Source organism: Amphiprion ocellaris, chromosome 13 (genome assembly GCF_022539595.1).
Source record: "Amphiprion ocellaris isolate individual 3 ecotype Okinawa chromosome 13, ASM2253959v1, whole genome shotgun sequence".
NCBI lineage: Eukaryota > Metazoa > Chordata > Actinopteri > Pomacentridae > Amphiprion > Amphiprion ocellaris.
The window spans coordinates 9,108,167-9,135,017 of NC_072778.1; the positions used below are offsets into that span (position 1 = coordinate 9,108,167).

General features: G+C 38.9%; 1 protein-coding gene across 1 annotated transcript; it reads left to right on the forward strand.

Moving 5' to 3' along the window:
• Nucleotides 1-807: 807 nt before the first annotated feature.
• LOC129350411 (cadherin-23-like) lies at nt 808-21,989 on the forward strand. Its single transcript, XM_055016881.1, has 16 exons — nt 808-1,184; nt 1,277-1,655; nt 2,021-2,146; nt 4,419-4,670; nt 5,421-5,519; nt 6,340-6,512; nt 6,862-7,013; nt 8,793-9,100; nt 10,432-10,542; nt 12,158-12,349; nt 13,917-14,014; nt 14,099-14,260; nt 18,113-18,295; nt 19,808-19,864; nt 19,951-19,987; nt 20,084-21,989. Exons 1-16 carry the CDS (start codon nt 808-810, stop codon nt 20,219-20,221), a joined length of 2,844 nt encoding a protein of 947 aa, XP_054872856.1. The 3' UTR covers nt 20,222-21,989.
• Nucleotides 21,990-26,851: the final 4,862 nt, after the last annotated feature.

Genomic DNA, 26,851 nt, shown 5'->3' on the forward strand with positions numbered 1-26,851 from the left:
CCTGCACACAGAGCCGAAACTACCAGCAAATGGCTTTCTGACCATGATATTACAGTGCAGGAAATAAGTTACAGGAAATAATCTAATAATTTTAGGTACTGGGTTTCTGATTTTAGGAGGTATAAGCCATAATAATGAAAACTGAGGGAAAAAATGTGAAAGTTTACCTTTTTGATTATTTAAAAAAAAAAAAAAAAAAAGTTTATATAGTTTTATTTTTTTTGCTGCACTTACCAACACACCACACTAGATGATGGGAATTACAGCTACATTATTCTTTTAAAGTAGACAAGCTGCCCCTATGCAACTACCTGGAACTACAAAGACAGTAGATAAATAAGACTTACTGCACTCAGTCATCATAATATCCTTCTCCGTCTTTCTTTTAGAGGGCGTCATACCGCGTTCCTCTTCAGCACAAGTGATAATTCGAGCTCCTGGTGACTCAAAACCTCAGTTTTTACAAAAAATCTACCGTGGCAATGTAGAAGAAGCGCAAGAACCGGGAGTGGTGATTCTTAGGGTAAGTTTCTCTTTCTGACATATTAAAACCAGAATGTTTTTATCAGCCACCTGATCATAGGACATCAAATGTGGAGTTTGTGTTTAAGTACTCGCTGTTGTTTCAAATTCCGGACAGTTACCTTCAAAATTCATGATAGCAAATTCAGTTCACCATCCTGCCATTTGTCTGTATCTGTTTAGGTTGACTTCCTTGCAATAGCTGCTGAGATTCCAGTGACTCTCCAAGTTGAAACAGAAGGCGACAAGTTTGCCATCTCCCCCACTGGTGAATTCACTACAAAGATGGCGCTCGACTATGATGATGCTCCACACAGCTACTCTGTGGAAATCTCCATCACTGACGGCATCAACAGTGACAGTGCAGTCGTACAGGTTGAAGTCACCGATATCAATGATAACAGTCCTGTGTTTACCTCCAGTTCTGTCACAAAATCTGTTCCAGAGGACGCAGACGTAGGAACCAGTATTACTGCAGTTCCAGCTACAGACAAAGACAGTGGCTTCAACAAGGAGATCAGATACTCACTGAGAGAAGGATTGGGGAGGTTTTCTATTGATCCTGTGTCTGGGATGGTAAGTGTAGCTGCTGTTCTTGACAGGGAGACCCAGGCAGAGTACGACCTGCTGGTGGTGGCTGAAGATCAGGGTCGTCCAGCCAGGTCAGCCACAGCCACACTGCTGATCCAAGTATCCGACATCAACGATAACGTTCCAAAGTTCTCTGAGGCCGAGTATCAGGTCGAAGTCTTAGAAACGGAGGCAGTGGTACAAGCTTGCTCAGCTTGTCAGCCACAGACTCTGATGAAGGCGCCAATGGGAGAGTTACTTACAGCATTACCCAGCAGAGTCCTTCATCAGAAGCTGCTGTGTTTGCGTTGGACTCCTCCAGTGGGACTCTGCAGCTGGTCCAGCCTCTGGACTACAGCAAGGTGAAGGTGTACAATCTGAAGGTTCAGGCCTCTGATGGGGGGACTCCCTCTCTAGTTGGGAGCGGCTCTGTGGTGGTAAAGGTGAAGGATGTGAACAACAACCCACCAGAGTTCAGCAAGGAAAGCTATGACGTCTCCATCCCTGAGAACCTGGCCAGTGGTGCATCTATTCTGACTCTGGAGGTGACTGATAAGGACGAGGTGAGTAACATGTAACATGCAGATTACCTGCTTTGTTCAGGTAAAGTTACATCAGCTGCTTCTAATCTGAAAAAGTTTTGATACTTGACGTTGGTGTTCCATAGAAGCAGTTTTTTTTTTTGTTGTCAGAAAATGTGTTTGATGAAATAAATGTAGTAATTTGGATTGTCCCTTTCTTTTTAAAAAATGTAATCACTGATGAGATGAATAATACTCTCTTTGTTACTATTTGGACTTTGCAACCAGATGTGCTATAATTTCTCAGACCATCGCAGATAAAATTACACTTCTGATAACTATCTGCTGCTATTCCATTGTAATGATTCACTCTGTGAAGACATTAAGCCCCTAATCTTTCTTTCTAGGGTGGATTCTTAAATGGCTACTTCCGCTACAAAAGTGATACTTTTGACATTAGCAATCACGGCATTGTCTCATTGAGGAAAGACGTCACCTTGGACAGAGAGAAAACAGACAGCTACATATTACAGGTATATTTGTTTTTGTGCAGCAAGATTTTCTTTGCTACCTCCTTGTTTCAGTAATGAGCTTCACATATGTCTGGTGTTTCGCTCTGCCATCAACCTTAAGATTAGTGACTAATCTTAAGGTTGATAATCTCCAAGTGAAAGGTGAGTGTCAGTGGTGTGTGAATATGTGTGTGAATGAGAAACTCAGCACTTTGTAGAACCCAGATCAGGTTTACTACTTAATAATGTGTTTATTCTTTATTAAGTAATATGTACGTAAAGTGCCATGCATAAGTATTTGCCCCCTTACACAAATCTTCCATGTTTGCATATTTGTCACACGTAAATGTTTCCGATCATCAAACAACATTTTTAATGTAAGGCAAAGACAACCTAAGAAAACATGAAATGCAGTTTTTAAATTATATTTTTTTTGAAAGAAAATGCTGTTCTGCTCATCCTGTATGTGAAAAAGTAATTAACCCATAGCTACCAATCTACCTAATGCCCAAGTTCATTTGTCAACTGGGTTCTGTCTCACCCGCCACATCCACATATGATTACTGCCAGGCTTGTTGAATCTAAACATCACTAAATAGAACCTGTCTGGCATTGTGAAGTAGCTAAAGGGTCTCAAAAAGCAGCACATGATGCCACGTTCTAAAGAGATTCAAGAATAGATGTGAAACAATGTCATTTACATTTATCAGTCCAGCCAACCAACATTTCTCCAAGAGCACTTCAATATCTAATCCAGGTCACAAAAGAACCCAGGGGAACATCTAAAGATCTGCAGGCCTCACTGGCCTCAGTTAAGATCCATCTACATGATTCCACAATAAGTAAGTCTGACTCTGGGCAAAAATGGATCCATGGGAGAGTTGTAAGCCGCAAACCACTCCTGACCAAAAAGAACATAAAGGTTCATCTGCTATTTGTAAAAAATATCTGGATGAGCCCCAAGATTTTTAGGATAACATCCTGTGGAAGGTGGAACTTTTTGGAAGACATAGATCTGGTGTTAAGCTAATGCTGCATTCCACAAGAAGAACATCATACCAACAGTGAAACATGGTGTGATGGTTTGAGGACTTGGATGACTTGTCATCACTGATGGAGCAATGAATTCTGCTCTCCATCAGAAAATCCTCCTGGACAATATCCACCCATCAGTTCATGACCTAAAGCTCAACACTAATGGGTTCTACAGCACGACAATGACCCAAAGTACACAAACAAGTCCGCCTTGGAGAGGCTCAAAAAGAATAAAATTAAAGTGGCTGCATCAATGTCTGGACTTGAATCCAACTGAGATGCTGTGGCAAGATTTCTTTCTTTCTTTAAATATGGCACAAACGCGAGAGATGAATGGAAACTGTACTAAACTTGACTGATTGATGGAAGCACACAAATGCAAGGGGATAGTTTGTTAATCATAACTTTCCTTCACCCTAGTGTTACAGTAGGAGCATTATTTTGAACCTCGTACATACGGCCATGATCTACATGAGCTCAAGGCTACTTGTTAAGGTGGCAGCCCTTATAAAAAATGTCCTGGGAGTTTACAAATGCTTTACTAAACTTTTTAGTTAAACCTAACTATGTCCAAACACCAAGCAGGTAACAATCACAAATAAGGTACACTACCATTCACAAGTTTGGGGTCACCTAGAAATGTCCTTATTTTTGAAAGAAAAGCATTTTTTCTCCAATGAAGATAACATTAAATGAATGATAAATCCAGTCTAGACATTGTGAATGTGGTAAATGACTATTCTATCTGGAAACGGCTGATTTTTAATGGAATATCTACATAGGGGTACAGAGGAACATTTCCAGCAACCATCACTCCTGTGTTCTAATGCTGCATTGTGTTAGCTAATGGTGTTGAAAGGCTAATTGATGATTAGAAAACTCTTGTGCAGTTATGTTATCACATCAGTAAAAGTGTGAGTTTCCTGGAAAACATGAGATTGTCTGGGTGGCCCCAAACTTTTGAATGCCAGTGTATCTCTTTGAAATGATTACCAAAGAATAGCTCAAATGTCTTCAGCATGTTCTTTCTAAACACTATGGAGCTCTACTTCGCATCATTTTTCTCTTCTTTGTGATATATGTTAGTCATATTGTGTTTTGTTGTGAAGTTTGACCACAAAAAAATGTTTGGATGGCAGCTATGAACCCCGTGCAAGAGTCGACTGTTTGTTGGAACAAAAATAACTCCATTAGAAGCAAATGTTTGTAAGATCATGTGTGTATTTCCAGCTGAGTTGATGTTGTTTTCTGTTGTTAGGTTGTGGCAGTAGATCAGATCACTAACGGTCTGAGCTCCACCGCTCAGCTCAACGTCACCATCCTCGACTTCAACGATAACGCTCCACAGTTCCCAAGTATCCCTGACCCCCTGTGGATCCCTGAGGGCGACTACTCAGAGGAATCTCAAGGAGAAATCTTCACCATCGTGCCCACAGACGCTGATCTCGGTGCCAATGGAGAGGTCGTCCTCTCCCTCCCCTCCCCACATCCACTCTTCAGGTTCAGAGAGGTGAGGCCTGGGAAAATAAATGTGGAGTATGTCAGCCTGAGCACCTAGACTGAGCCACAGCAAGAGGCTGCTGTATTCTGACTCCCTTGTGATTTAAACTTCGACATGACCTGTATGTGTCTTTATGGTCGGTTAGTAATCTTGCTTCAGGAGGGTGAAAAAAAATTTGAGATAATTGAATTTTATACTTAATTCAAAAATGCATCTTGCAGCAAACAAAACATATAGTGGATCTACAGTGCAGGCACAGGATACATTGGACCAGGACTGTATGTTATGTCTAGGTTTTGCTTTTCTGAGCCATTTTAGTGCCATGTTAAGTATGTATACCGTCAATCCATTTTGTGATGATACTCAACGATTCTAAAGGCCTTTTCTTATTTTGTCATAGCACCTTTGTTGTAATACTAATTGGACTAAAGTCAACTTCCATTCCAAAACTACATCCCCTAAACTTTGGCTCTTTAGAGGAAATGGGTGCATTCTTAGATTGCATTCATTGGAATTTGAAATTGCACCCTTCATCATGACAAGTTGACCTGTCAGTTAGGCAGACACATGCTGTATATATGTTAATGACAGTAAATATGAGTTTTAAAGGATTAGCATTGGGAAGCAGCACAAAGTATTGTTACTACTCAGTCATCACAAAATATGACCAGATCCAAAGGAGCAGAGGAGTCAGTCCGTTCATTGATGTTGTCGATGCTGTAGTTGCCCATGTGATGTGTGTTGTGTTGTGCGTTGTAGGACGGGACGTTGCTGGCTGTTGGTCCTCTGGATCGGGAGAGCAGGGACGCATATGACCTGGTTGTTAAGGCTTCGGATAAAGGCGTCCCTCAGAGAGAGGTAAGCGACGTCTGCAGAGAAGATGGGGGGACCCTGAAACAGACAGGAGTCACATACAGTTCATCAGAACTTGATCTGGTCACACATTAGTGTTTACAGTTTCAGATTTCTAAATAAACTTTCCAAGTCTTGCTTTACAAAAAATAAGACTCAAAAGTTGATAAATATTGATAGTAAACTTTAAACATAAGCTCAACAAAGACAAAATGTTTGACTTTTACAGATGGTAAATTTACATTTATCCATCCACCCATTATCTATACATCACTTCATCCTCATTAGGGTCACGAGGGACTGGAGTCTATCCCAGCTGACTTAGGAGGAAGGCAGAAGACACCCAGGACAGATCACCAGTCTATCACAGGGCTACATATAGAGACAAACAATCACGCTCACATTCACACCCACAGACAATTTAGAATGTGTTTTTGGACTGTGGGAGGAAGCCAGAGTACCCAGGGAGAACCCAGGGGAACATGTAAATCCCACACAGAAAGATCCCAGGCCCAGGCTGGTACAAGAACTGGGGATCGTCTAGCTGTGAGGTGACAGCGTTAACCACCAAGCCACTGTGCAGCCCCTAAATAAACATTTTATCGAAGAAAATTAATTTCCTATTATTAGGTCGACCAATTACCCAGCCCTGAAATCATGTGCAAATGTTGTAGCCAAACGTGTTTTAAACGGACTAAAAACCAGATACTGTGTTTAAGTGAACAGCCAGTAGCAGGGCTGTTTAACTGGTGTACAGATTAGACTGATGCAGACTGTTACTGTTAATGTGCAAAAGGTCTTCATTAACCTGCACTTTGCACACCAGACCATCACCACCATCAGAGTGAGCCTCTCTGACGTCAATGACAACAGACCTGAGTTCAGCTCCAGCAGCTACGTCAGCAGCATCCTGCTGAAAGACGCAGAGGAAGGGAAGCTGCTGCTGACACTGTCCGCCACCGACCGAGACATCGGGGACAACGGCATCATCACCTACAGGTCAGTTCACATCAGCTCAGCAGCCACCAGCAGCTGACTCCAACACCATTTGCACAGCCTGGTTCTACCTGTTTTATTTTATGGTTGTGGTTTTAGAAACAATGGAAGGAAACGACATATTCCAATCTGGCTTTAGAAAAAACCACAGCACAGAAACAGCCCTACTAAGAGTAACTAATGACATTATAATGAATGCGGACTCACTGGCTGCTCTCACAGAGCTTGGAGAAAAAAACTTTTATTTAAATGTTTTAATTTTGATTTTGGAGTGCCTTTTTTTGGAAATTAATCCTTACACCTAACATGTTTAAATGTATTTAAAGGTATTTATTGTGTTTTGCTGTTGTAGTTTCTCTGCAGGAAGCTCTCCATATTTGGCCCTAAACAGTGACACTGGAGAAGTGACTTTGACCTCTGACCTTGCTGATATAACAGAAGACACCACGGTGGTGCTGACAGCCATGGCCAAAGACCAAGGCCAGCCTCCTCTCGACTCCACGGGTCAGTCTGACGCCTCTGAACATCTCAGGCCGTATTTTTTTGTTGTTGTGTTTTGCAACTCAAAGCCACTAATTTCACACTACGGAAATGCTCCGACACGTAGTGCTAACACACTTCAACATTATAATGTTGTTCATAATTACTGTTCATGCCTCCCATAATAAATTTCACAGAAACAGATACAGTAGATGAAAGAGGAAGCGGCATGGAAGGGTTCATGGAAAACTAAAGTAAAAGTTATACTACAGCTATAGAGGTGGTCATGACATTGGAAGGCAAAAAACTGCTTTAAAGACTGGAAATTCAATAACATATTCCTCCTGAAATCCGAAAAGGGACTAAACATGACTGAATAGTGTGTAGCAGCAATCAGTCACATAAATGACAGTTTAAAAATGCAGCTTAAACTACTTTTTAAAAGTCTAGGTAATCTGATATAATGAGGTACAATACAGGCCAAAAGTTTCTGTTCACAATGTATTTCTCAAAAAGGTAAAAATAATGAAAACCAGTCTGAATTCTATGGATTGTGGGATGTATTTACTGCATGATCAGACTTTACTTTCATTGATATGCACCATTTTCCTCAGTTTACCTTTAGATATACATTGAAGTTATCAGACAATTACTGAATAAACGTTAAGAAAAGAAAAGAAGGGCTTAATATTACAATTGAGAAGATTTACAAGAGTCACAACTTCAGTGAAAAAGTAAAAAAAAAAAAAAAAAAAACAAATCACAGTTTGCGCTATTCATTTTAGCTCTTTGACTTTTGAGAGTTTGTAGACAAAAATCCCAATAAATCTCCACTGTGTCCATATCTCTATAACTACCACAGAAATGACTGGAAACAAACAGCTGAGTAAAGAAACAAGAGTACAGATATAAATACCTGACAATTATTGTAAAAATGTATTCTGATGCGTTACTCTTTATATAATAATAATAATAATGTTTACTTTGTTGCAAAGTACACAATAAAACTACAATGTTTTTTTGTACAAATCTGATCTTGTTTCCAAACTTTTGGCCTGTAGTGTAGATATAGATTTAGATATATTCTCATAGAAATGGATTTACACAAAAGTTGCATTCTGCCTGACATGACACTCGAAAATTGTTTCATTTTGATAAAAGCTCTTTTTCATTTAAAATTGTCATTATTTACAGCAGAAATTTACTAAGAAACTCCTGAAGGGTTGATTTTAATTCCCCTTCTTTTGTCGGTTTGTTTCATGGAGACACACCCTCCACTGCTATGCTGATGACACACTGTATTCCTGGAGCCATGAGTTTTATGACTTAAGAAGTTTTATCATAATTAAATCCTTCCATGACTAAGATTTGTTTATCTGACTCTGCCATATTGTTTCTGTCATCTTTTTATCTGTACTTTTTATCTGTGTATCTATTTGCTGCTGCTGTTACTTTGTAAATTTCCCCGCTGTGGGATCAATAAAGGTTTAATCTATCTTTAAGCGTACAGATACAAATACCTGAAACTTATAGTAAAATGTATTCTGATGAGTGACTCTATATAGTAATCATATTTATTTTTGTTGCAAAGTATGTCAGTGAAACTATGATCTTTTTTGTCCAAATTTGATCTTGCTTCCAAACTTTTGGCCTGTACTGTACATTACTTGGATGAGGTCAATAAAATAGTAAGCAGTAATCAGTAACCTATTACATTTCAAAAGTTACCTTCTCTATACTGACCGTGACAATCAGCAATAACACCTCTTTGTACCGTACATGTGTTGTTATTTTGTCTGACAGCTCGTGTTGTGGTGAACCTGAGGGTTGTCAGTCTGGTGGAGAGCGTGGCCTTCCAAAGCTCCTCCTACAACTTCAGTTTACCTGAGAACCTGCCAGTGGGGGCGACGGTGGGAAAGGTCTGGGCCTCCTCAGGAAGCAACCTTTACGACGTGGCCTACGCACTGAAAACGTACACTGACCTGTTCTCCATCGACACCAGTGGAGCCATCCTGACTACTGCACAGCTGGACAAAGAAAAGCAGGAGTGGTACATCCTGGACGTGGAGGCTGTGGACACACGGACTCCCCCTACAACAGCAATGGCAACGGTATGATCTTTAAGCATCACACAGTCCTCAGACTGTTACACTGTGAAGCATCACCTGGAGATGAAATGTCAACCGCTTTGGCAGGACTGTCAGCATGTACTTGTATTATCCAAATGCAAAATGCAGTTTAGAGCTGTGTCAACACAAGTCTCACATACTTAAATATAAATCTTGCATGTAACTATAAAGGCAAAGTTTTTAAACATTGGATGAAATAGCGTAAGACAGGTGTGATCTCTCATGGACCGGTTTTAAGGTGGTGTATTCCAAGGTGGAACCAGCTCATTTATTAAAAGTTGTTTATCTGGAGCTCATTTCGGAAAAGTTCCAGCTTCTTTGGGCTTCTGGAGTTTGGAAATTAAAATCCTTTTATGATTAAAACAGCTGAATTCCTGCACATATAACTGCATGAAGAGACAGATGGTGGCAAAGTAAAGGAAAAACCAACGTAAAGTGTCTGAGTTCGGTGTTGGCTCACCACTTGTTGACTGAATAGCTTCAGTTCACCCTGGGATCGATTCTTCAAATTTCTGAACTCTACTGGGGGGATTTTTCTAAAACATTTTCCCTCGTTTGGAGTTTTAATGATGAGTTGTGAACACACTGGTTCAAAATCTTCCCGTGGTCTTCAGTTTAGTTAAGGTCTGGGGACTGTGACTGTCATCAAACATCTCGTGACCTGTAGATGGGAGCTTTGTCACCCTGGAAGAGAACACTCCTATCAGGATAGAAATGTTTCATCATAGACTAAAGGTGATCACTCAATACAACTTCGTATTGATCTGTAGGACCCAAACCCCGGCAGCACAATGCCCCCACAGCATCGGAGCCACCGAATCCCGTCACTGTGGTAGTCAAACATTCAGACTTTTCCTTTCTTTTGTCACCCATCTATGATTTCACTAATATGAATCTCCAAAGCTGAAACCATCTGACCGTCCAGCCCTGGTTTGGTTTAGGCCCAAGAATGTCAACAGCATGCTAGCGTTTGCCTGGCAGATGGTCGAGATGGAGATATTTCAGTAGCTGTTGGACTGATTGCTGTGAAATGTTGTACAGTTACTCATGTCTCCCTCAGGATGAACATTGTTCCTCATCTGAGTTCATCTGTTGCATCTTCTTCAGATCAAATATCTGCTGCGCTTTGTGTTTAGTGTCATCGTTAGCACACTGATGCACTGAAATAAGATGCTCACGTGTGCTAAATATCGCCATAGTATTTATCTTGCAAGTAAACTAAACACAACCTCTTCGGCAGAGGGGAAATTATAGGTGTAGTTCTTTGGGCTGGACGGCTTCACATCTTGATCTGTTGTCTCTCTCTCTCTCAGGTCAGTGTTCAGGTGGAGGATGTAAATGAGCCTCCATACTTTCCCCCTGAGGTTTATGAAGCCTCTGTGTTAAGCATTGCCCCGTATAAAACTCCTGTCATCACCGTCAAGGTAAGCACGCCCAGTTTCCATTTGTCATGAAACATAACTATGATATTGTTGGAGAATGTTTATCTCCTCTCTGTTGTGTGATTATTTTAGCAATCAGTGTAGCAGCCATAAAAAGTGGCCATGTACTCTGACCCGAAACTCGCCCAGCAGTGGTTAATGTGTCAGTGAGCAGCAGTAAAACACATCACATCATCAGGAATTTGTCAGAGGCAGTGGTATCTGACACCATGCAGTAAAAATCAAAGTTTTTTTTACCATATTTAACATTCTCATATGGGTCACTCCAGATTTGGAGGACATTTTACATCACATTCATCAAATTTAAAATAATCGATGGACAAAATACTAAAACATGCAGTTGTTGTGTAAATGTTCTTGTCCTGAGACCAAATCTAAAAAAAACTAGGAGAAAAGAATGTTTGAAAATACAAATAAGTCTGGAGTTCCCCTTAAAATTACATTTTTCTCTTGTCCCACCCCCCTGATGACCAAACTGAATCTCACATAAAACAGTTAAAATGAAATTTAAATCTCCTATATTTGGTATGATTTTTTTTCATTGATGTCTCTTGTAATTGCTGGAACATTTTTTTAATCAACATAGTATTTTAAATAATAATTATACATGGAACGTGTGTCCCACAACATGTTAGTATAACCTGTTTATGACGTTTTTGTTGTTTTGTGTCTCATTTGTCATTTTGTGTCTTATTTTTTCATTCTGTGTCTTGTTTTTGTTGTTTTCTGTCTGGTTTTTGTTGTTTTGTGCCTCGTTTCTGTCTTGTTTTTGTCGTTTTGTCTTGTTTTTGTTGTTTTCTGTTTCATTTCTGTCATTTTGTGTCTTGTTTTTGTCTTTTGTGTCTTGTTTTTGTTGTTTACATCATCAGTTTTCCTACAGAATGTGTAGAGCAAAGCTCTGTCCTCTCTTCTATTTTTCATATTTTCATCACATTGTCAGCCTTGACTGAACGTCTCTCTTTACCTCATATTAGCAGGATCAGACTAATTATTTCTATTGTTTTCCATCAGTCAGTTTGTCCTCTTGGTCAGCAGTAACAGCTAAATATCTAGCTTCTACTGCTGAGAAAAAGCTAACATTAGCATGGATTAGCAACCCTGTTACTGTGATTAGAGTAGGGTTAGCAAACAACAAGTAAAACATGGAATAAAAATAGTACCACTAATGTGTAAGCTGAGCCAATCAAGCCTTTGATAGTTTATTGCCTATTATTAATTCATATGTAACAGATAATTGTAAAAGAGAAGGTTAATTCTTCCAAAATTTTGAAGCCCAAATGTCCTCCAATTCTGGAATGACCCATATAGTGTTTTTATAAGCTGAAAGACATCAGTCCTGTCATTTTCACAGCCTGGCCCCTTCCTTCATTCATCATTATGCTGGTAAAACTGCTCTTGGAGCTATTTTAAATTACTTTGGTGGCAGTTCCATCTAGTGGTTCCCAGTTGAGCAACCAAATGTATGGCCCATGGAGTTGTTGTGTTGCTCATTTTGCAGACAGCGTGACTACATTCAGTCATTTCTGATGATAAAACGGTTCTTTTCAGCAGAGCGTTTTTTAACCACCGTCCCATCATCCTCTGTGTTCGCCTGCAGGCTTCAGACCCTGATGTTGGAGAGGAGGGTCAGCTGATCTACAGTCTGTCAGCTGGCAGCTCATACTTTGACGTGGAGGCTTCCTCAGGTCAGGTGTACGTGGTGTCAGCAGCAGATGTGGATGGAGACACAGTAACAGTGGAGGTGAAGGCCACAGACCCCCAAGGACTTTTCGCTACGGTCACGGTGAAGGTGAGTATCTAAGACCAGATGAGAAAGTATCATTATCTTATTTTCATTTTCTCTAAGAAATCTAAACCAAGACAAACTGGACTCAAACCATGGAGTTTGAAGTAAATGATAGCCCCTCATGGGAGCTACTTGTTGCTGAATGAACATCATAATCATATTATCTTTATTGACACCAGCAGTGAACAAAGCTGTTAGTAAATCTTAAGATATTTATTATTCCTACCGCAGTATCATGAAAGCAGGACTTAACTGTTGTGTGTCTGTGAAGACTCTCAGTCATCCAAGTCATGGTAATCATAGGAGCTTTTGTAAAAATCAACTGGACTTCTCTTGTAGGTTCTTGAAGGGTTAGAAAAAACATACAAGAGAAGTCCAGTTGATTTCTACTGAAGCTGCTACGATTTACTGTTGTAGTCGCAGTACAGTGCCAGAATGAATTCCTCTACTGATTACTTTTCAGTGCATTCAATAAATAGAAGTAAATGATGTATATAAATGAAATAAAGCCATCGCAATTCTTGTTTGGTCCCAGAATTGTTAAAAAAAAAATCTTTTTTGTCATGTTTGTAAAAACACTCTTGTAGTGATACCTCAGTGTTCTGCTCAGCTCTTTAGAATTCATGTGATGTTTGCATTTAGTGGCAACAATTTTGATAATTAATCCTCTGATTTTTTTAAAATTCCCTCTTATCAGGTTTTTTAAGTGTAAATATTTGCTAGTTTTCCTACTTCTGGATTTTTTAACTGGCAGATGTTGTTTAAACAGCAAACTGAATGTGTTCCTCTGAGCTGCAAGGACTACGTTAGCATCTTCCAGTTTTCTGACATTTTATAATAAAATTATATAAATAAGTAAAAGGGAAAAGCAGTACGTCTTTCATATCTGTCACGAATCAACCAGCCAGTCAACCTGCTTTTAAATTAGCATCAAATATTTGAAGCCCTTCTTATGTTTTACAGGCAAAAATCTAATAAAGGCATCTAATTAACGTAGTGGAGTAAAAAAAATACAATAGTTCCCTCTAAAAGTAGGTGGAGTTGAAGTGAAGTAGTGGATCTACTTAGTTCCACCACCCAATAACATTAGTTGATTGAAAATCTGTTCATTCGAAATGGCTAGTCAAATAAAGATTTAAATTATTAAAAACAAATAAGAGTTAACAGAAATAAGAAGCAAACAAAAATTATTTGGTGTTCAGCAGTTACCTGTTATATTTTATGAACATGTACCACGTCTTTACATTATAACACACGTTTACACTATTATTCTTTGAATCTGATAACTGATAACTGTGTGTCTACAAAACTTTAAAATGGGTGTATTAGCCTTAACTACCCTCATTTATCCTGTTGTTTTTAAATGTTTATTTTTTGTATAGTATTTATTGCAGTCATGTTTAATTCATTTATTTTTGTCTTGATTTCCGGTCCCTGTTTACTCCTTTTCATGCTTTCAGGATTGTAAAGTTTGTGCAGTAAAAAAGCAACAGTAATTTTAAATAGAATAAATGTATGACTGTATAAATGTGAGCCCTACAAACTGAGGTCTTGTCTCTTCTGTCTCCAGGTGGTGGTTCAGGGAAGTGCGAGCAGCAATGACGTGGTGACCATCTCACTCAATCAGCCTGCTAATACTGTGGAGAATAAAATTCCAGAATTGGAGAAGTAGGGCCAGTTTAGCCAATGATTAAGATTGTTTTCATGTTTCTTTCATCCATTTCTGCTGTTAGAATTAATGTTGTCTTTTAGTGCTTTAGGTAAAGCTCTGGGCTGGACAGTGAACATCATCCAGGTGTCCAATGCTAACAGAGGAGCCACTAAGTCCCGAATGCTGAGAAACTCTGTGAAGACTTTGGTCAGCTTCATCACCGAAGAAAATGGAGAGACAGTTTCCTCTCAAAAAGTCATAAAGTAAGAGTTTGAGTTTTTAAGTCATGTCTGAGGCCTGGGTGAAGTGTTTTTTATCTGAGGGAAGACACACCGTGAGTGAAACAGTCAGTCAGCTCTATGGCTGAGTATTTACACCCTGAGTCTGTAGTGAACTGATGAATTACTCCAACATGCACAATCACAACTTATTGTTGTGTAGCAGAATAGTTTTAAGAGTGGTCGGTGAGCTGGTGTGCTGATGTGCAGTGAGGGAAGAGGGGACAGGAGAGGCAGAGGAAGGGACTACACCGATCAGGCATAACATTATGACCACCTGCCTAATATTGTTCTGGTCTCTCTTATGTCATAAAAAATGCTCTGAACCATTTGGGTCTGGACCAGAAGACCTCTCAGGGTGTCCTATGGGGTCTGGACCAGAAGACCTCTCAGGGTGTCCTATGGGGTCTGGACCAGAAGACCTCTCAGTGTGTCCTATGGGGTCTGGACCAGAAGACCTCTCAGGGTGTCTTATGGAGTCTGGACCAGAAGACCTCTCAGGGTGTCCTATGGGGTCTGGACCAGAAGACCTCTCAGTGTGTCCTATGGGGTCTGGACCAGAAGACCTCTCAGGGTGTCTTATGGAGTCTGGACCAGGACTTTGGCAGTGGATCCTTTGGGTACTCTGGGTTGTGCAGTGGTGCCTCTGGGAATTAAACTTGTTCCACTGCATTCTGTTGATGTTTGATCAGAATTGGGTCTGGGAAGTTTGGAGGTCAGATCAACATCTTAGGCGACTGTGATGTTCCTCAAGATGTTCTTGATTGGTTGATGTTTTTGCGGTGTGATGAGGTGCATTTTCCTGCAGGGGTAGGCCAGTGACATTTGGGATTTCCATTTGTATGAAGGAGCGTGTTTGTTCTGGGACAATGTTTATTTGGGTGTCTAAGTCTCATCAACATGGATGCCAAAATCTAAGGTTTTCCATCAGAACACCACATAGAACCAATATGATCAATGTTGTTCCCTTCACCTGTCAGTGGTTTTAATGTTGTTGCTGATCGGTGTACATAGATCTGCACATTCTAGAGGGAGCAGTAGTGTAGAATTACATCTAACAGACTATTTTGATGGAAAAAAAACAAACTTCAAGTTCTGAGTGGGACCCTTCTGATTCAGGTGATTCAACTCGAGGTTAACGTAAGAAATGTTGGTGTTCTGAAACGTTCCGTTTATTACAGTGGTACATTTAGATGTGGCTGAACATGACAAGCTCACTTATGGGACAGGAGACTGTCACATATAATACTTGAAATCAGTTTGGTATATTTGGTTAGAATATTACACACGGTAGTCCACCACGTATCGTCAACATGACATGTTTCAGAACACGTATGCACTATATTAATATAAGCAGTAAAGTTCACTTTTTGTGCATGCAGCCACAATGAGATTTACAGTTCCTCATTTGGCTCTAGAAAACCCATTCTATTGTACTTTTTTGAGTTTCTTATAATCAGTCAAATTCTGTATCTACAGTCTTGGTCCAGATCAGCACCATCTGCCATGCTGACATGAAACGAGTCTCACATTGATTTCATAGCTCAATTTTTTATTTATTTTTTTGTTATTGTTGTTATGGAAATGTTACAAAGTTCTGCAGACTTCTAGTAATATTTTCAGTGAAAAGGTTATTTTTTTTAGTTCCCATGTTGTTTTCCTTCAAGGCTGAATTATGTTCTCTAAAGACATTCTAGACTAGAATAGAATAGAATAGAATAGAATATGCTTTATTGTCATTATACAATGTATAACGAGATTAGAGAGCTTCTCCTTTTCAGTGCAAAAGAATCATAAAGAGTGCAAAACAGTCTATTTACAAATATACAGTATAAATAACAATGTGGATATAAATAGCAGAGTGAATGAGGCAGTAGTGTATATTGCACACTTCACATTGTATTGTTGTCTGGGTGTGAGACGTGAGAATTCAGAGTGGTGATGGCTCTTGAAAAGAAGCTGTTTTTAAGTCTGTTTGTCCTAACTTTAACGAATCTGTAATGCCTTCCAGAGGGCAACAGATCAAAAAGCTGAGAACCGGGATGTGAACTGTCCTTGATGATGTTCTGAGCTCTGCTGAGGCACCGGGTGGAGTAGATGTCCATGAGGGAGGGGAGAGTACAGCCAACAATCCTCTGTGCTGCTTTGACTGTCCTCTGAAGCCTCGCTCTGTCTGCCTCAGTGCAGCTCTTGTACCAGGTGGAAACACAGTACGTCAGCAGGCTCTCTATGGATGAGCTGTAGAAGGCCAGCAGCAGCTTCCTGTCCAGGTTGTTCTTCCTGAGGACTCTCATGAAGTGTAGCTGCTGCTGAGACTTCTTTATGACTGCCGTGATGTTGTCTGTCCAGGAGAGGTCATCAGAGATCTGGACTCCCAGGAAGCTGAATGTGTGGACTCTCTCCTAAACTGTTGATACATGGCAGGATGGATCCATGCTTTCATGGTGTTTATGCTAAATTCTGACCATCTGAATGCTGCTGCTGAAATGGAGACTCATCAGACCAGACGATGTGTTTTCAGTCTTCTATTGTCCAGTTTTGGTGAGCCTGTGTGAACTGTAGCCCCAGGTTCCTGTTCTTAGCTGACAGAAGTGGTACCCAGTGTGGTCTTCTGCTGCTGTAGAACATCTATGTCAAGGTTGGACGTGTTGTGCGTTCAGAGATGGTGTTCTACATTCCTTGGTTGTAACCAGGGGTGATTTGCGTTACCGTTTCCTTTCTATCATCTCCAACCAGTCTGTCCGTTCTCCTCTGACCTCTCACATCAACAAGTCAACTACACAACTGCTGCTCGCTGGATATTTTCTCTTTTTGGACCATTCTCTGTAAACCCTAGAGATGATTATGTGTGAAAATCCCAATAGATCAGCAGTTTGTGAAATACTCAGACCAGCCTGTCAGACACCAACAACCATGCCACATTTAAAGTCTCTAAAATCCCCTTTCTTTCCCATTCTGATGCTTGCTTTGAATTTCACCAAGATGTCTTAAACACGTGTACATGCCTAAATGCATTGAGTTGCAGTCATGTGATTGGCTGATTAGCTATTTGTGTTAACAAGCAATTGAACAGGTGTTCCTAATAAAGTGGCTGGTGAGTGTAAAGACCTTTATGGAAAACAACACAACCACAGCTAGGAGGATGGTGAACTCCAAAAATGTTTTCTGTGTATTCTGGCAGGGTTATGACACCATAAATTATCATAAATAGAAAAATAATAATTTCTTTGATATTTTCTCTAAAATAAAAATGAAAAATGGGATCAGTGTTTGTCACAGCTGAGTGGTGTCTCAGTTGTGCTGAAGAGCACAAAAGTTTTGGTTTCTTACAGGATCTGGTGCGAATGGTTTTTAGTTTTAGTGAATTTTTAAATGAGACATGTTGAATGAAGTGACTTTGATGACAGATGATTTTAAGCCAAGATTTGTTTATTTTTCCTGATGGACCTGCACATCCAACATGATATAGTCAAGGCCCATTGAAAAGTAGAAAATGTGAGATTCTCTCTGTTTTTACCACTGTTGGCTCTTACAAATGGGATAATTTTGGTGACTTTTCAAAGATGGCATTCCTTTCAAACCTGCCAGTGGATTTGGGGGTTCAGAAGATTAATCTCTGCAGTCCTGATCCTCCTTTAAATACCTGAAAAGTCTAATAAATGTATTCAGAGTTTAGTTTTTAATCCAAATTAAACCCTTATTTCTCCAAAATTAACAAAACGATAAAAAAAAAACAGACAAGGCTTGGACTAGACTCACTTGAGGTCAGCAAAAAACAAGAATAAAAACAAGGTGATGTCATGTGACAGGAAGTGATCTCTGTGTCTGATCCACCAGGAAACTGCAGAGCAAGTCGGATGAAGTGAAGAAGGAGCTGGCTCAAGTGTTTGCAGACATTGATTTTGATGTTGAGATACCAAGCTCCGGCTCCGGCTCCAGCTCAGCGGTCATAGCTCTGGCCGTCATGTTGGCCCTGAGCATCCTGGGATTGATCTTTGCTGTTATCTTCATCATCATCAGGTGAGACTGGACATCATCAATGGTGCTTCAAGCTGGTGATGCTGTTGAATGTTTGGACAAAAGTAAACCTCTGTCAGCATCTTACTTTAAAAAAATCAACGAATGTAGCTTTCATTTTCTAATAAAACAACAATTTCAGCAACATCTGCCAAATTCTGAAAAGGAAAAACTTATTTTGGATTTTGGATTATTTGTGTTAATGACAGACACTTAGCAAAGCACTCCGAGTGCCACTAAGGTAGATAAGTGCAGAGCATTTACTCACATTTGATTCTCACAGTTCTTCTGCAAAAGAAAGTAAATTTTAATTTACAAAACCAAAGAACAAAAAAGCAATTTCAGATGCAGCTGCTAAGATGGGTGTCAAACGTGTTGGTGCAATCCGGCTCATGGGACGACTTTACAAAGTGTAAAAATTTCAGAGAAGACATTAACTGCAAACTGTGAATTTGTAAAACTATGAATTTAAAATAATTTCTAGACCATGACAAGTTGTTTTGATCAGAAAGTAAAATACTAGATTGTTCATTGTTCTTCTGTCATTTTGTGTCTTATTTCTGTAATATTTTGTCTTTTTGTTTGATTTTTGTCATTTTGTTTCTGGTTTTTGTTGTTTTGGGTTTCCTTTTTGTCTCACTCGTGTTTTTTCTCTTATTTCTGTAATTTTGTGTTTTGCTTTATTCATTGTTTTGCGCATTGTTTTTGTCGCTTTGTGTTTCATTTGTCTCGCTTGTGTTGTCTACTTTTGTTGTTTTGTTTCTCGCTTTTTTCATTTTTTATCTTGTTTGTGCCATTTGTGTAATTTTTTTGTCAGGGTTTTGTCGTTTGTCCATTTTTTTGTCGCTTTGTACCTTTTTTGTCTCTTTATGTTTTGTTTCGTGTGGTTTGTCTCATTTTTTGTCATTTTGTGTCTCGTTTTTTGTCATTTTGTGTCTCATTTTTGTAATATTTTGTCTTGTTTTTGTTGGTTTTTTTTCTCTTTTTTGTCTGACTTTTGTTGTTTTGATCATTAAGTAAAATACTACATCATTCAGTTCCAGATACCTGTGACTAAATGTTTTGTGTCTGTGATCTGTAAGTTGCAATGTGGAAATGATAAACTGAGGCAGAATATTGATGAAATTGAACTTATTTTTCTTAAGATATTTCAGGTTGTTCATAATGTTTTGTAAAAAGATAATTCCTTTAATGTGAACATTTTCAGAATGTACTTTTTTGCACTAAAACAAAGGAACATTTGGAGTTGTGGTTATTTATAGGTTATTATGCTGTGATTTTACTGGTCCGGCCGACTGAAGATTAAATGGGGCTGAATGTGGCCTTTGAGCTAAAATGAATTTGACACTTCTGTGCAAAAATTTTCTACAGATAACAAATGCTGAGCTACAGAATTTAGATTGTGTTTAGATTTTATGGAATATTTTTAGGCCCAACGTGGCTCCTCCCAGCATCAATGATAAGGTTCAGTGAAGTTTCCCTGTGGTCAAACTGGAATGTTTCCTCCTGTTTCAGGTTCAAGAGGAAGGGCAAACCAGAGGACAAAGAGAGACTTTCCTTTAGCAGTCACACGTAAGTCGTCTGAAGACAGTTTAGTCTGCATTACACTGCTGAATGTTGAGCTTTCTTTAAAACAGAAACTTGCTGCTGTGTTTTAGGAACTGGTCTGTGAACATCACCGAACCATCTGAGCGGGTAAATGGATGTCACTCAGATCCTATTCGAAGTGCTGAGCTGGAATATTGTGGAAATAAGTGTTTTTCAGCTGCTGATCCATGATTTGTGTTACAGAAAGAGACGAGGAGTCCAGATGACGAGCAGCAGAAGACGGACAGACAGACAGATGAAGATGGGACGGACAGGGACAGCATGACGGATAAAAAGCACAGAGACAGTGACAGTAGTGGAAGCCAAACTTCTTATGTCTGACCTGAACACAGCAGCTTTCTGTCAAACAGTCTGGAGTCTGCAGCGCCACCAGAATAATCACACACTCTAATTATTAGAAACAAGCTGCATGAAGTCATTTTCATTCTGAAATGGCTCAGAGCATCACAAACTAAGCTTCTCTAAAGCTGTTTGCACACAAACCTGTACTTCCTGCTTTTTGTTCTTAGATAATAAGACTCTGCTTTATTTATTTCTTCAGTGACTGCTGAGGTTCAGATCTGAGTACCCATTGTGTGATGTCTTCATCTTTAAAGTAACTAAAGGAAGAAAAAAGTATTAAATGGAAATATTCAAGTAAAGTTCAAGTACTTCAAAACTGAATTTAATTACAGTATATAGTATGAATGTATTTAAATACTTTCTACCACTTCTCATCCGTTACCCGGCAATGTCACTATTCATTGTTGTGTTTCTGTCCCCCTGATTAATTAACGTTCACTCTCTTTTAGCTCTGTTTTTGTTCTCTAACACCTCCTGAGGGGAATATCTGGCTCTTTAACTGCTACATTCTCCATCAGCTAGTTTCTAATTTGCACGTCTGCTGTTTGCTGCTAAAAATGAAGCTACTGAGCACTGAGTTTTCACATCATTTCATGTATTATAAAACATCTGTACTAGTAGCATCAAATGGAGATCACAAAATGTAATAAAATGTTTCTTTCCCGTCAGATGGGGTTATCCATATATGTATTAACGGTCCGTGTACGGATCTGGTAATTGGATTTTCCGTTCTGAAACGGGTATTGAAAAACAAAAAACGAGTGGTTATTTGATTTTCGTTTTAAAATACAAAAATTTAAATTGAAATACAAGGCGGTTTTCCTTTTCATGATCAAAAAGGGATATACGATTTTTTTTTTTAAATGCTTTGATTTTCGTTTTATATTTAGAATAACAAGAAAGTAAAATCAGTAAGAGACAGAAACGAAAAAAGGTCAGTTTTTTCATTTTCTGAGACCGGAAGTGGTCATCAGCAAGTGTGGAGCCAAACGACAACAAGATTCTCAGAGGGCGGAGCCAGAGAGCAGCGATTGGTCAGACCATAGATAATATAGAAGACAGCGCGCTAGCGTGTCTAGTCTATGTGTATCTATATGATCGGAACGTCTGGTAGCTTGTGATGGCTGATCGAGGCTTTGTTGAAGCTTCGACACTTCATTCAAAACATGGTTCATTACTCGAGACACACAGTGCTCGAGTAGGACATCTAGTGGTCAATAAAATGAAGTGCAATCAAGACGTGGTCGTTGGTTCATGGATTGTTTTGGATTTGATTCGCCATGCACACATTCCTCTTTGACTACACTAGATGATTGTATGGGTTCTAGTGGACACAAAAATAATATTACTAGTAATAATAATGACAATAACTATTGAGCATGTTTCTTATTTGCCATGTTTGTCTGTAACCCTATATACTCTTCACTTATATTCTGTGTTATGAAACATTTAAACGGTGCTGCTACATTCATGCTCTACAAATACAGACTGATGTCATTTTCACATGGGGCTGGTGCAAATAAAGATTATATGGATTATTATGGATTTTGGCAAAGTATGTCTTGGGGTTTATTGGTAAAGAGGTCAGTAAAGAGGGTGTGTTTATATAACTGGTTATGAGTTTTTATTGAGAAATAATTTATCAACAGTTTTGGGACTTGCTTGTGCTTGTGACATAGATGACTGCTGCTTGGCATTCTTTATGTTAATTGTTGTGCATTCTGTTATTAAACGTTCTTTCACACTGGCTGCCACTCTGATTGGTGAATCCAAAAGTTTTGAACTGCAGAGCCACAAGTGTAGCAACAGTCAGTGAACTGTTTTTTTCTTGGTTTGTAGTCTGTCAGGTGAGCACCTGACAAAGGTTCTGTGCCAGGTGTTGTGTCATGGGGGTGGTGAGTTGGGAATATATATATATATATATATATATATATATATATATATATATATATATATATATATATATATATATATATATATATATATATGTATATATATATATGTATATATATGTATATATATATATATATATATATATGTATATATATGTCTTATCTATATATAATATATCTTTCTATCTGTCTATCTATCTATCTATCTATCTGTCTATCCATCTATCTATCTATGCTCTACGAAATACGAAATCTGACATACTACTCTCTCAGAGCAAATTACGGCAACAACAGGAAAAAAAACAACCTACTCTGCGAAAAACAATTCAAATGAACGACATTAAATAGGGATCTCCTATCCCGGAACACTCGATCCCGCTGAGTGATTCACATAACAAACCGAACCAATCAGGTGATTCGAAGCAGTTGAGTGCTTCAAACGTTACTGAAGTTGTTCAAACGTCATGAGTCACGTGACCAAACCACGCCTCGGCACAGTGGCTCGATACGTTTGCTTCATGAGCCGCGCATGTGTCGAAGCCTCGGATATCAGAGGACCATCACTACTGGTAGCATCTCTGGCTGCTGCTGATCTTGTTTTTGGAGTAAAACACGGTAAGAAGATAAATACTTCTAACCTGTAGCATTGTTTTGTTGTACGTTAAGTCAGCGACTTGTGAAGAGTTGTGTTTTGTCGTGTTTGAGCAGTTGGTCCGGACGCGTTAGCTAGCTAAGCGGCTAAGTTAGCTAGCGGGCTAATCAACACAGGTGGCTAACTTACCGCTGAACACCTGTGTTAGTTGCTGCCGCAGCTGTCCTCATTATTAGAATGACCTTCTCAACCTGTATTTCTCTGCTGTCTGTGTATTTTAGCTTTTAAAAAAGTTGTTTTACTTTAAGGTTAACTGAAACCTGTTGAGCTGCACTGAAGTTTAACATTCAGCTGGTTTGAATTAAACCACGCTTAACTTAACATTGCGCAACATTACCTCTCTGAATCTCCATAATTTCATGAAATTCCTTCTCTCTTCCACTGATCAAGTTCAATCCAGTATATAAAATGACATTAATAGTGAATAAACTAACAACCAGCCATTGTATTTATTTATTACTGCATGTATTTGTAGTAAAACATGAGTTGAAACATCCTACTTTTGGATCTAGAACTGCACAAGCCGTTCATTTTCAGTCACCTGATGAGTTAAACTCCCCTTTTTATGTGAGGTTGAAGCAGAAAGTCTGAGTTAACAAAGAAAGTTCTTTATAATTTGCGATACCTGTTATCTCTGACTGAGGCTTTAGTTTTTGTTGAGCTGATTTACACGTAGAAACTTTGTTTAGGAAAATTTCTCAGTAGCTCAGAGGACAGGCTGCTTTTTACACAACCTTGTAAGAGAATGTCTGTCAATGCTTTCAGCAGAATTTAGAAACACAACCCTTCCTAAACAGATATTTTGAGGCTGTGAGGTTGAACGTTTGAGAGTATATCAGCGTGTTTGTTTGTGGTCTTTCTGTTTCTAGGTGGAAGCTGAATTAGTGAGGATGACTCCTGCTCCTGTCATCTCTAAGCTCCTCACACATCTTTACCTGCACATGAGGAAAATCACTCCTGCAGAATGCAGGTATGTTTGTCATTATTATAAAAAGATGTTGCCTGGTGACCTGTCAGAAACCCATTATACAGAGTCAGCCAAAATAATGTTTACACACATCAGGAAAAGAAAAACTTGCATAAATATTTCAATACCAAATTTATTCAGACATCACGAGATTAATTAAAGTTCTCTTTGGCCTCTACAATTACAAGAGGTGCTCAAAGTGGTGGCCACTGGCTTCCAGACATTTCTGTTGTGTTGTAGATGTCACTTGTTGATGCTCCATTCATGAGGGTAGCGCCATCTGTTGGGAAAACATCGTACAACAGGACACAGAGTTATCGTGATTTGATCAAACTTAGAAAGAGGAATCTTTATGTGTAGAAGTACTTATACAAATGAAATATTTATAAAAGTTTTTCTTTTCCTGGTGTGTACATTATTTTGGCTGACTCTGAACTTAATGAGAACAAAACTGTCATTTAATTGTTGCTTTGAAACCTTCTTTAGTGAAAACCAGCTGGTATTCTGCTTTGAAACAAACTGCTGTTGAGGTCTGTGTTTTTAGGTTTAACCCCACAGTTTCTGAATGAACTGATAGTTGTTTTTTTTTTGCTGATCAATGTGGACGTTATAATTGATGGTAACATTTACTGATCATATAATCAGCATGACAATATAACAGTATAACATTCTGACCACCTGACTAATACTGTGTTGGTCCCTTTATGCTGCTAAAACTCCTCTGACCCAGTGGTTCATCAGAACCTCTGGGGATCCTGTGGATTCTGTGGGTCCCGTGGGTTGCAGGGTGGGTCCTACCTAGACCAGGCTGATCCTGGACCATCCCACAGATGCTCAATCAGATGTGGATGTGGGGAGTGTGGAACCCAGGTGAACAGCTTAGCTCTGTCGTGTTCCTCAGACCACTCCTGAGCTGTTTTAGTTTGTCCTGCTGAGGGAGGCAGCTGGCATCAAGGACTGCTGTTGCCATGGAGACTAGGGGGTTGTTTGTCCTGCAGTGTTTAGGTGGTGGTACATGTCAAACATCCACATGAAGGTCAAGGTTTCCCAGCAGAACGTTACATTAGAACAAGATGATGGATGTTGTTCTCTTCAGCTGTCAGTGGTCAGAATGTTGTGGCTGATCAGTGGATCTGTCTGCCTTTACTCTGACATCCAGAGTTATACAAAAGTGTAGTATGTGTGCAGTGCAGAAGAGATTTACTTTATTATATGCAGGTTTTTTTGTTTTTTAAGGGAGAGCATTTTTTTTATCCACCTGAAGAAGACCTAATCTTTCCCTTCAAAGGATAGTTAATTGTTACTACGGCTTCCATAGTGGTCCCATCAGAGAAAATCATATCCATATACAGATTTTTATTAATTCAAGGGCTGGTTCAGTAAAGATTATAATAATAACTACATCAGATAATTCTTGGTTGCAGTTGGAATTTTGCAGCCTGAGAGATGGTTGAGAAGGTTTGCAGTTCTTGTTTTAGCAAAATATGTTATAATAGAAGATCTTTATTGTCATTGTACATGAAATTATCTGCAAACCAGCAAAGTGTATCAGTCTGAGGTATCTAAAAATAAATAAGTAAAGAAAAATGCTTCTAAAGCCAATAATAAACAGAATATTTTGAGGGAATATTCTAAAAAGGAAAGAAAAGCTCCATTCTCACTCCTCTCAGGATAAACTGTCATTAAAATTGACTTTAAATTTAGCTTCAACACGAGATGAAAACATTTACTTCCATTGCTGATGTTGTCAAGTTTTAATAAAGTTCATGCTATTTTTATGAAATGATGAAAGTGAATAAATTGTATTTCTGTGATCTGTGTTTGATTTCTGTCTTTTCTCCTGTCATCCAGATGTTCAGAGGGAGATGATGCCACATCTGGTCCAGCTGATGGAAGGTCTTGAAGTTCTCTGACTTGCCTCGACTGAAGATGGTCGTCTCACTGGATTTAAGGTTCAGATGCTCAGTAACAAACTCCACCAATGAGCCAACAGGGAAGCTTTAGGTTTATTAAATGTTGCTATGAAGGTATCACTGTTTTTCTTTGTGAATGCAATGTGCTCCAACTGAAACTTGAATTAGAACTTAGAAGTAAATCCTTCCATCTGAAAGGATTTAGTTGCATTAATAGCCTCAAAACATTCTAATTTTTATTCCAGTCTTGGCTGGAAATAGAATCTCTGTATTGATTCAGGTAAAAACTGAACTTCACAGCATGTTGAAGCAAAACAACCAGATGAAAACTGTGATGGTGTTGGATTGTCAGACCATAATGTTGCAGCTCAAAGCAGCTTTTCTATCTCAGTTCATTCTGACATTCAGCTATGAATCAACACAGCAGAATGGTGGATCCATGCTGTGGAAGTCTCACATCTCCTGATTTAATGGAGCTGCTTTGCACTTTTTACACTGTTTATTCACCAACACTTTATTTAATAAAAGTCCAATCGAGTTTTTATGAGGATTGTGATGTTTTAATTTCTCTGTGAATAACTGCAGTCTAATGCAACAGCTGGAGTTTGTAACATCTGTCCTGATATTGATCATGAAATGATTGATCAGAATACTTATGGTCAGCAGTCCATCCTTAAGTTTATATTAAAATCTTTACTTGTTGTGAACTTTGGTAAGAAGCAGAAACGTTAGCGTTGCCATGGATACATGAGTGTTATAATTCTGTCCATGTTTCCATTTTGGGAAATGCAGTCAGCAGATGAGTTTTTTTTACTGACAGCTACCATTTAGTCTGAGATATTAAGAATAAATAAATGTGCTTAATGTGGAAATTACAGATTTTAATCATTTTTACTCCAAACATTTACTGGACTGATTTAAATATTAAAATCACTCCTTTCTAATCCTCTGCTGTACGTTCAAACCTGAGGCCTTAAATAGAAACACACAAGTATCTGATTGAAGGAACTTCTGCAGAGTCCTGGTTCCAGAACATGATGATAGAATTATAGACAAACTTTAACAAAAGCTGCCTGAGAGTTTACAGGTTTTTATGTTGGATTTCTTCAGTAATTTAATGAGAGTTATCAGCAAAAATCAAGTGTTCATTTGATGAACTTCATTTCCTAAAACATCCAGAATTGG

Bases quoted from the DNA above. Each gene is read 5' to 3' on its own strand.
- LOC129350411 (XM_055016881.1), top strand. From the start codon at position 808: ATGGCGCTCGACTATGATGATGCTCCACACAGCTACTCTGTGGAAATC. The intron at 4,671-5,420 runs GTGAGGCCTGGG...TGTGCGTTGTAG, and splicing joins CACTCTTCAGGTTCAGAGAG to GACGGGACGTTGCTGGCTGT. The intron at 18,296-19,807 runs GTGAGACTGGAC...CTCCTGTTTCAG, and splicing joins GTTATCTTCATCATCATCAG to GTTCAAGAGGAAGGGCAAAC.